Genomic DNA, 11,281 nt, shown 5'->3' with positions numbered 1-11,281 from the left:
TTACATAGGGCCAACTTGGACTTAACAGGGAGAATAATCTGTCAGCAGTGCAACCATTCCATGATTCTGCAAGTATATTTAATATGATCCATATTAATTAGTGACCATGTGCTTAGAGCTTTAACCTTTTTGATAATGGACTTCTGTACCTCATAGATTGCAGAGCTTGAGACATCAGCGAACCATATTTAGGAGTTTCATGCATGGGAAACATTTCACAAGAAAGCATTTTCATTTCCAAAATTTTACTCCGTTTTATTTAAATACAACTGTATTCAATAAATACATGACTCCTCAATAATTACATCATGCATGGCCTAGACAATTCAAAAGAAAAAAATCACAAACTATGATTTTTTTGTCCATTCATATTTGCATCTACACAAATTCTGGAGACTCTGGTACAACATTGCAAGATCCAAAAGGATACATACCAAATATTACTTTCATTTTAGTCCAGGCAATAATTTGTCTTGTGAACATTTTAATTTTGATTTATTTTCTTCAGGGAATCTTTGCATGTGAATCAACAAGTGCTACTGAGTGTACTTGGATGAGACAAGTGGACAACGTAATTCCCAACAAATGTAGTTTCAGACAGTTGTTCTTTATTCCTCTAAATCTGAGTGTTTGCACCAAAAATTTTACACAGTTGACAGAACAGTTCATCAGCCTTCACTTATACAGTGACGCTCTGTCTTGTTTTGTATACTTGAGACATTCAACATATTAACATGTTTCAGGAGATTGATAGAAAAAGGTGATTAGCTGAAGCTTTGTGCTGAAAATGTCAAGATTATAAAAATGCAAGGAAAACATTGCTCACGAATTCTCAGCTCAGAGATTAGAATGCAAGGAGAATTTAAATGATTTTAATTTCAATGTACACAATTTATGAAGTAATATCTTCTGAGGTGTGTTTAAGCCAATGCTTTAACTCCCTGCAGCACTTCATCCAATGGTTACCGATTCAAGCAACACCACATGTCACAAAGCTCCAGATCAAGGGATGTGTCTTTAATGAATTAGCATAAGGGGAAAAAAAACAATAATTTAGCACAATAGTAAATGGTTCCAACAGTGTTGGAATATTTTTTCAAACCAAAAAAATATATATTAACTCGCATTGAACAGATCTTTCTGATAATATTTTAAACTTATTCATTCACAGTTAAGCAATAGAAAACAATTGCTAATGTTCACACTTAAGTATAAAAATTACATTTCATAAATTAAATATTCAAGGTCTGAGCAATAAAAACAAGTAATATGCATCAAGATTTCATCTAAGGAATGTGAACGTTTTTTTTAAACATTTTCAATGTTCAGTACAAATATCATGTGCTCCGTAATACTATGGACTGCTTTATGGAAATGTTGATAGTGAGGTCTGCGTCATGAATGCCATTGAGATCAGAGATCCCTGTCAGCACTATTATCAATTATTACTTGGGAATAACACCTAATTACATTCCAGAAACAAATGAAATGATATCTTTAGCTTTACCCAGTAACTTAGTTGTTGAAATCAGCAAAGAGATTTGATCCCCAGTCCATTCTGAATTGACTGAATTCATAGTGATACTACGATTAAGCTGAGAAATCCTGTTTCAGGGATCTGGAATAATAGCTAGATGCATATTTGTGGTCAATATTCAATGACCCAAAGTATAAAATACTGAGAAAGTATAGAAACACCTTAATTGTTCCTCTTCCAATGAACTAGTCTGCAAGCATACACTGTTTAGTCTTGCACAAGGAGAATGGTACTTTGTTCAGAGGTTTACGGAACCATATACTAACAACAAGTCAATGCAGTATTTCATGCACAGGCAGTTGGTCTAAAATTTGTAAGGGATGGCGAAAAGTGCACTAATGTTTAACTCCACTCGTAAGAATAAATGGCTACAATTAAATAATTATGGTTAAACCAAATCCTTGCTTAATATAACATGTAAATTCAAATGTGTTGAGTTGGATCGTATATATTCAAAAATTGTTAATGATGAACGTCAGCCCCCATCGGTAAAAGATTTGTGAAGTTACAAGTTGTTTATCATTACTGGACTGGCTTCAATAGAACAACTTTAATGACTATAAATTCAGCAGATTTATATTATTATTCCCAATCATTATTATCTCCTTCTTGTTAATTGTGTAAGCCAGTTTTCTCACTATTCTTCCTTTCCTGGGAATATTAGGTTGCTAAGTGGATGTATACAGATGCCAGCTGCTTTTCAGTGCCTTTAGCCAACTGGCCATTATTTATGTGAGCATTCTGACAACTAATGGAAGCTGTCCTCAGTGGGGAAAGCGGGGATCACAATGAAGCTTGATGCCAATGCCTCCCTCCAACAGCAACTATTTGAGTGCACTGCCGGCAATGTCTGCTAGACAGCAATTAGGCATAGAATCTCTGGTCAATATTTTATCATTTTTGAAATCTGAAAATAATTGTAATGTTTTATGTTTCCTATAGGGATACAACTTTGGGTAGTGTAGTATATTTCAACCATTTATTCGGTAAATTTTAAGCCATGAATAGATCTCCTAAAATACAAACCTTTTGATAAATTTAAACAAAACAAATGGATGTTAGTTTCTGAGAACTGATACATACATTAGAAATCTTACTATTTTTCTTGAAGAAGAGCTTCAATGAATACTTCTAACTTCTCCTGAATCTCACGAACTCTCTCTGAAATATAGAAAAGTTTGACAATTATTACAATCTCAATGCACATTAATTCAAAACAGGTGACCTCAGTGTTATGAGGGTCGGGGGTTGTGTTCCTAGGAAATGGACCGTAATGTGATTTTCTTGTAACGTGAAGCCATATCATCTGTGCATGCATCAAGAAACTAGAGTTGAAAAGAAGCAAATTTTGTGTTGATTTGTTTCCTTTTTCTTCCCCCCCACTCCCACAACACACACGCACACACACAAATTCCATGAGAGCAAATTTTACTCCCTATCTCAAGTTTTTGGGCAATGATTTAAGAGTTCTTTCAGGGCGAATTCCCGTAACTCGAACGGCAATAATGCGGGGGTCGCCTGTATCCAATTAATCTGGAAGTACATGAATCAATTGTGGAAGATTTTTGTCTAATCACATCTGCAACTAATTTTTATTAGATACATTATTACCCCACTTAAGTCAGATTCAAAACGTTGCTTGACATATATTAATATAATGTTTGTTGCAGTTGACTGCCTGTCAAAGCTCACTTGATTATATCAAAATCTCCTTACATTCAACTTATTCCAACCTTACAAAAGTCCTGATCTATCCATTAAATTTTCTCCCCGCTTTTCTCAGTTTTAATAATTGTTGCATTATCAGTAAAATTGCCTTCAAAGGTTATCATGCCTTGTATAAGTATCATGGTGATTTAGAACTTTGTCAGCCAGATAGCTGCACTGCAATTGTTTCAAAAACCACAAAAGACAAATTGCGTCTTCAAATCTCAAATGGAGATGAGGCACCCCTGAATCAAGCACAACATTTTTTTCTCAGATGTTGTGAGAGAGAATGTTTTGGGATGCTGCCAAGTAACACGACAATCCCAATTCCTTCCATACTGAAATCTGGGCACATCAAGACAACCTCCAATGTTTCTTTACATTTTATGTGGAAATTCTAAATGATAAACTGCAAAATACTTAGTGTTGGTGAATAATGGATCAAAAATATCTATCAGCAATAGAGTCTTCTGAACACTGTGCTTTAGTAGTTTAATAAACTACGCCAAATGTGAACTACCACTTGCAACAGCTTGTCCGACCCTAGACAATACCGATGGCATTTTCTTGTTTTGGGAAATAATTAGCTAGAGTAGGATCTACTTCTTTCTTACATACATTCTGTGGTACTATAGCTTACATATTCGCAGAATTGATAAATGCCTTATATTGAGAAGATCCTTCAGCAAATTGGATATACTTCGAATTGAGCATATTACTTAACTGAGCTAGGCCATGTGCTACTTAATTATATCCACTTGTTTGTCCTTTTACCTTTCCTTCAGATGGCAAAATCTGAATAAATGCATTGATACATGAAAATGCTTATCACTAGGTCTTGAAAGAAACTTGCACAGGTGAAGAATTTATCATAGTAGCAAATGCAAATATTGTAGTTAAATTATTGCATGAATAATTCCTAGCTTTCCTTCATTCGACCAATTTTCATTCCTCAATACTTATAAAATCATTTATATAGTAAAACCGTAGGAAGATATTGCCGACTGCAGTAATACCAGAAATCTGTTGTAACATAACTTCCTGCTGGTACTAATATCTTTGGAGCTGCTCAAATGTCATTAAAATAATATAAATTCAGGTGATTTAAAATATGGCTTTATTTATAACAGGAACTAAAAACTAATCAGAATAATGGCTTGATACACTTATAAATAATAATTCTATAAGCTTGTTACACAAATTAAACTTCGCTTCTTATTTTTGTACAATTATCTAAAAAGAACAAATACATTGAGCGAAAAAGATCCTTTAAATAATGATCATTGTCAATGACCGATGCTTATAATTATGATATTGCATAGCTCCGTTTAATTACACAAGTACTTTTTAAGGACATCATATAGATCAGAAGGAAAGATTTTAGTCTGTGTGGGCTGAAAAGGTTAATTACATTCCACCCAAAGTTCTTTAACAAGCTGCATCATTTTTGATCAGATCCTGGATGCATCTTCTATACGTCAAGCATTAACTCATTCACTGCACATGCTGTTGTTGGCACTTGCTACATCTATTCTAAAATAGCAATGCCATCTGGCTTCTTCACAGAATCACAAATTAAAATTCTCTTCGTATGCATTATGAAAGTTTGTACTGGCCCGGTTTCAAACTAATTTTAATTGAATATCTTAAACATTAGCATTTTAACTGAAAATGCCTTAATTCTACTTCTTATTTCAGTGAAGTAAACTTGATGTATAATTTCCAAACTTGAAATGACTTATTGCACAATCAAACCACAATCAATAGTAAATCCAGAAATGCCAGCAGCCAAGAAGCTTTTGTGGAGAGAGAAACAGTCAGTGCGCTAGATCAATGACCTTTTAACAGAATGTCATCGACCCGGAGCACCGACCTTGTTTCTCTCTCTCCAGGTGCTGCCTGGCCTGTGGAGCACTGCTAGCATTTTCTATTTCACTTGCCGTTCTTTTGCTTTTTGTTCAGAATCAATGAACTATTCTCTGATAACAGAGAGCTTGCAGACATACCTCATGGGCTGGTTCATGGGTTGTTGTGGTACTGAACCACCATCTATCCTCCACTGTATTCTCACCTTCCACTTTTGCAAAGTGGAAATATACAATGCATTGGAACTCTTGCTCCACCAGCTCACTGAGTTCAGCAGCAGCAATAGAACATATTGAGCTGAGGGGCTGGTGCACAAGACCCTGCCTACCTTTGTTTTAAAGTTAAATGTACCGGCTTTTTGTTTTTTTTCATTCATCTTACTATTTTTATTTTAATGATAACTATACACCATGAAGCTACCAGATTGTTGCAAGAAAAGACAGCTGGTTTACTGATGTTTTGTCAGGGAAGTAAGTATGCTGTCATTACCTGATTTGATTATTTGTGACTCCAGGCACACCAGGGCAGGAGACTTTTATCTACCTACTCAGATAGAACATAGAACAGTACAGTACAGGAACAGGCATAGGAACAGTGCCAAACTAATGAAACTAGTAATTAAATGCCTAACTAAACTAATCCCTTCTGCCTACACATGGCCTATATCTCTCCATTCTCTGTATATTCATGTGCCTATCCAAGAGCCTCTTAAACGCCTCTATCATTTTTGCCTCCACCACCACCCCGGCAGCACATTCCAGGCACCCACCACTCTGTGTAAGAAACTTGCCCCACACATCTCCTTTGAGTTTACACCCCTCTTAAATGCATGCCTTCTAGTATTAGACATTTCGACCCTGGGACAATGATACTGGCTGTCTACTCTATCTATGCCTCTCATAATTTTATAAACTTCAATCATTTCCCTCAGCCTCTGCCACTCCAGAGAAAACAACCCAAGTTTGTCCAACCTCGCCTTGTAGCACATGCCCTCTAATCCATACAGCATCCTGGTAAACTTCTTCTGCACCCTCTCCAAAGCCTCCACATCCTTCCTATGATGGGGCAACCAGAATTGAATGCAATACCACAGATTATACCATGCTACTTCTGATAGGGAGTGATTAGAAATGCATAATAAATATCAGCAATGCCAGTGGCCAGGTTATCACCGTCAATCTACTTTGCATCACAGAGGAGCTGTGCAGTGAAGGCCTCTAGCACAGCCCATCCTGCAGTTCTGCAGCAAGTGTGTGGCCACAAATCACGAATTGGCTCATGATAATTTATGTCAGTGACAAAATTCAGCATGGGCACAGTTTTAAAAACATGATTGATTACCACTTTTTTTGTTTAATACAATGTGAGGTTGATCTCGTCGACTTGTATAACCATTAATATCATCTTAAAAGTTATAAAATTCATAAAACAATACATGTTTACATCTGTCCACAAAATACAATCCTGGCTTTATTTGCAAGATCATTAACAATGAACTTAGATTTAATAATGTTGTTGGAAATACAATTTCTGAGAAGGTCAAAGTGTTGAAAAGTTGCAAGAAATCTGACTGAGGAAACTTTGTAGCAGAAGGGGGGAAAATCCTAAGCTAAAAGTTCGTACCAACCGTCACATGTGCGAACATTAAACTATGACCCATACAAGCCTTTAACTGACCTTTGACCCTTCCTTAATACTGTTCCATCAGTCTTTTGAAGAGTATTTACTTAAGAGATGAGTTATTGCATGCCTTAATTCATTGCCTTTCTGATCTGGATGTGAATATTCTTATAATCCCTTAACTAAGATACTGGAATCTTTTTCCAGCACGTTATGTGAACGTGAATGCTTTCAAATATTGTTTCAGTGCAGTTCTCCTCATCTCCCCATAATACCACTGCCATTTAATTTTCTCAATCGTAATCTTCTGGTGTAAGGTTTAGTGTAGTTGTGAAGTATCAACAGCACAAAACCTGAGTAGATAAAAGATGTTGATATCCATCCTTAAAATGAAGTGAGAAAGGGGGAAACTGCACTTATGCATAGTGATTTTACTAGATACTAACTTTATCAGATATTTTAATGCCATTCATGGCCAGGCAAATAAAACTTTAAATAGTGATGCCATAAAAATGTGAAATTGACAACCATGATAGTACATATTTACTAATGCTAACTCATAGAACAGTACAGCACTGGACAGGCCATTCGATCCACGATGTTGTGCAGATCTTGACGCCAATTTATACTAAATGCCCTCATCCTGTTTATCATCCATATCCCTCCATTCCCTTCATATTCATGAGCCTCTTAAACTCCACCAAACTGACTGCTTCCACTACTAACCCTGGTAACCAATTCCAGGCACCTACCACTCTTTGCATAAAAAAAAACTTGCTCCTACTCTGTTTTCTATGGGCAAGCCAGGTCTGAATCCAAATTTGCAATTTACTCTGGATCCCATGCATCTTTCTATCTTCCAAATCAATCTACCAAAAGTGACCTTGTCAAATGCCTTACTAAAGTCCATGTAGATAATGTCCACTGCTTCACCCTCATCAAGCACTTTTGTCACCTCCTCAAAAAACTCAATCAATTTTGTAAGATATGACCTGTTCCTCACAAAGCCACAATTCCTGTCCTTATTCCTTTCTATCCACCAGGACAATTCAGCAAACATTGTTATGTTTATTACCTAATTAGTAAATTTAATCCAGATTTTTCTGGATGCAGGTACTGGTGCTTTTCTCCCCCTCAAAGTGGTTGTAAAACAGCAAGTTACAACAACACAAGAATTACGAGCAGGTGTACACCATTCAGTCTTTCACTAAGACCATGGCTGATCTTCTGCTTCACCCTGGTTTTCCTTCATATCCCTTGAATTCCTTAATATTCAGAAATCTACTCATCTCTGTTTTGAATGAACCTGAGCCTCCAATGCGCTCTGAATTCCAAAACTTTACCATCCTCTGAGTGAGGAAATTCATTCTCATTCCAGTCAAAATGGCCTACTCCTCATTCTGAGACCACCATCTCTGGTTCTAGACTCCTCGTGGAAAACATCCTCCCTGCATCCGTCCTTGAAATCCCAAAAGAATTTTGTATGTTTCAAGGAAATCACCTCAATCGACTAAACTCCAGAAAATACATGCCTGGTCTACTCAATCTCTCCTCATATGGCAAACCCACCACCCTAGGGACCAGTCTAGTGAATTTTCACTACACTCCCTCTATGGCAAGTATGTTATTTATGTAAGAAGACAAAAACGGCACATAATACTCTAGGTGTGGTCTCACCAAGTCCTTGTAACAGTACAGTATGATAATTTTATTCAAATCCTCTCTTAGTAAAAGCCAGCATGACATTTGGCTTCCTAATCATTTACTATATCTGCAAGTTAGTGATGTGTGCACAAGAGTATCTTGGTACCCCTGAAAAATCAACATTTCCCAATTTGCAACAAATACTTTGCCTTTTTGTTTTATGCACCAAAATTGCCTTACATTTTTCCTCAGTATATTCCATCTGTCATATTTTTACCTATTCGCTTAACTTATCTATATCCCTTTGAAGCCTCCTGACATCCTGCTCCCTACTCAATCCCATCTAGTGACTTTGTATCATCAGAAAACCTGTAAATATGACGTTTGGTCACACACATATCTGTGGTAACACTAATCACAGATTGCCAACCTGAGAAAGACCTTATTCCAACTCCTTGCTTTCTGTTTATTAACCAACTCTTAACAGTTATATTACTCCCATTCCACATGCCTTAAACTTGTTCAACCACCTGTGTGAGATCTTATCAAAAGCCTTTTGAAAATCTAAATATATCACATTTACTTATTCCCCTTATCCACATTGTTGGTCACATCCTCAAAGAACTCCCAGTAGACTCATCAAACTCTATTTCCATTCCATAAATTCATGCAAACTCTGCTCAATCCTTTTATTCTTTTCTAGGTGTTCTGTTAAAATATTCTTTGTCACAGATTCCAGCATTTCCCTATTATTGGTGTTTGTTATCCCTCTCCACCTTTACTTAAATAGTGGAGTCACATTTGATACCCTCCATCTATTCAAGAATCTATCAAATTTAGAAAGATAGTAACCACTATATCCACCAACTCTATAGCCACTACTTTCAAAACTTGGAGATTTAAATCACTGGGGTTCTTTGGACTTACTGGTTTTCAGTCTCACCAACTTCTTTAGCGTTCCTTTTTGTGCTAATACTACTTTCCTTCATTCCTCTTGTATGTCTTTTTCCATGAAGATAGACAAAGTGTTTGTTTAATTGCTCTGCCATTTCCTTGCTCCCCATTATAATTCCTCCTGACCCTGTCTCAATGCATCAAATCTCCGATAACTAAACATGATTACAGATATCCACCCACATTATATTTAGGAACAATTCAATTCTCATGCCAATATCTTTGTTATTGACCTTGCTTACAACAACAAACAAGTTCAATGTAAACTTCATGAGCAGTAAGGATATATTTTGGACTTTGTACTTTCAACAGAAGTTCAGCATTTTTTCAACTATCATACAAAACATTTCTGAACTAGTGGACAAGGAATTAGAGAGCACATTTAAATCTGTCACAATTTAACATCCTTTAAACAAATTAATAACATATTGTAATTTTTCTCTAAGATGCTGTAGTTTTGCTAAAGTTAGGTGTTACTTAGAATACTCAATCATATTTGATTGCACAGTGGGAGTGCCACTAGAAAATTTAAATAACCACAAAACTTCATTAGCTTTTTGGGACTAGCAGATTAGCCTAATTCTCAAGTGCTGACCTCTGCTAACCTACTTTTATTTGTAGATACTAAGGATCCTCTAATTTGAAGCTGCTGCGGAGTAATGCAGACATTACAGATGTTCCAACATTTGCAAAAGCAGCTTAGAGAGCTCAGTGCAAACTTGAAGAGAATAGTCAATTGCACTGTGCTGCTACATCAGGTTGCAAATGAGCATGTGATTTAATGAGTCTCTTAATTTTATCTGCAACTGTCCAATATTTTCGAGAAGAAAGATTCCTGCAACATTTTTTTAAGACACAAAAATGATTAGCCCTCAGAAAATGGATTTCGCTGTATTAATCTAAGATTTTGACACATAAACATTGCAAACTAGAACAAGATATCCATTTGTTCTTTCATGAACATTTTAGGAATTAATTCTGTCTGGGAATGGCCATGACATTCCTCTCAAACCCATACGATTTGGGCTGATGGACCAGAAAAATCACCAAATCTTCCCAAATGGCCACCTTGAATCAAATGAGAAATACCTTGGTGGAATCTGTGTCAGAATTATTCAGATTATTCATTAAGGATGGCACTTCATTCTGAATGAAATGGGACCCAAATCATGATATTATCTGACACTTCTCCCTCACAAAGATCCACTATTCAAACAAAATGCAGCAATAACCACTGAGCTATTTGTAATCCTTTGTCATTGATGATGAAAACAGGAAGTTTAAAAAGATATTAATACCATACATTGGTTTTATGTCCAGTAACAGTTCTGGTATCTATTATTGTTAAATAACATTATTATACAATACCAGCATTTGCAGTCTCTTGTGTCTCCATTATGCAACAATTATTTGTCCTCTCTGTACCATCCAGTTACAAATTAACGATTATTTACTCTACACATTACTCACTTTTGGAGAGAATTACTTATGCTATTTACTCATAGGATGCAAACCCAGTGTTTATTGCTCATCCCCAATTACTTCAGAACTGTGGTTTACTAAGTCAGAAGGCAGCTAAGAGTCAGCCACATTACTGTGGGTCTGTAGTCACATGTAGGCCAAATTGGGCAAGGTTGATAGATTTCCCTCCATAAAGGACACAGTGAACCACCCTTGGTGTCCCACATGATGTCCTTGACACTATATTAGGTTTTTCAATAAATTAAGATGGATACTATAGACTAATAAATTATGAATGAAATAGTTTCAGTGTGTGTAACAAATATCGATAGTTGACTGGATATAATTTCTTGTAGACAATTCACTAACTTAAGCATTCTAAAACCTCATTTTGTGGAAAATCATCTGGCCTTACTGTAAAGGCATCTGCATTTTAATAAACACTCAGAACATATGGTAGTTCCTGTTTAAATCTCCTTTTAGCCTTCCCCT

The 11,281-nt window shown here is 36.1% G+C and overlaps 1 protein-coding gene across 5 annotated transcripts in view; it reads right to left on the bottom strand.

The window, feature by feature from the left end:
• Positions 1-236: 236 nt before the first annotated feature.
• Positions 237-11,281, bottom strand: part of opa1 (OPA1 mitochondrial dynamin like GTPase) — an 81,983-nt gene continuing 70,938 nt past the window's right edge. For 3 of the 5 annotated variants that reach the window (XM_052018218.1, XM_052018216.1, XM_052018219.1), the window contains 2 exons: positions 2,635-2,698; positions 237-1,015 (listed from right to left, as the gene is read on the bottom strand). In XM_052018218.1, the coding sequence (XP_051874178.1) occupies position 1,015; positions 2,635-2,698 (65 nt within the window). In that variant the 3' untranslated portion in view covers positions 237-1,014. Of the gene's footprint in view, positions 1,016-2,620; positions 2,699-11,281 lie in introns of all 5 variants that reach the window. The other 2 variants (XM_052018215.1, XM_052018217.1) reach the window with 1 other exon arrangement.

This window comes from Pristis pectinata, chromosome 6 (assembly GCF_009764475.1).
Source record: "Pristis pectinata isolate sPriPec2 chromosome 6, sPriPec2.1.pri, whole genome shotgun sequence".
In the NCBI taxonomy this organism is placed as follows: Eukaryota; Metazoa; Chordata; class Chondrichthyes; order Rhinopristiformes; family Pristidae; genus Pristis; species Pristis pectinata.
The sequence above is the reverse complement of the archived record's forward strand: the minus strand, read 5'-3'. Positions and strand labels throughout refer to the sequence as shown.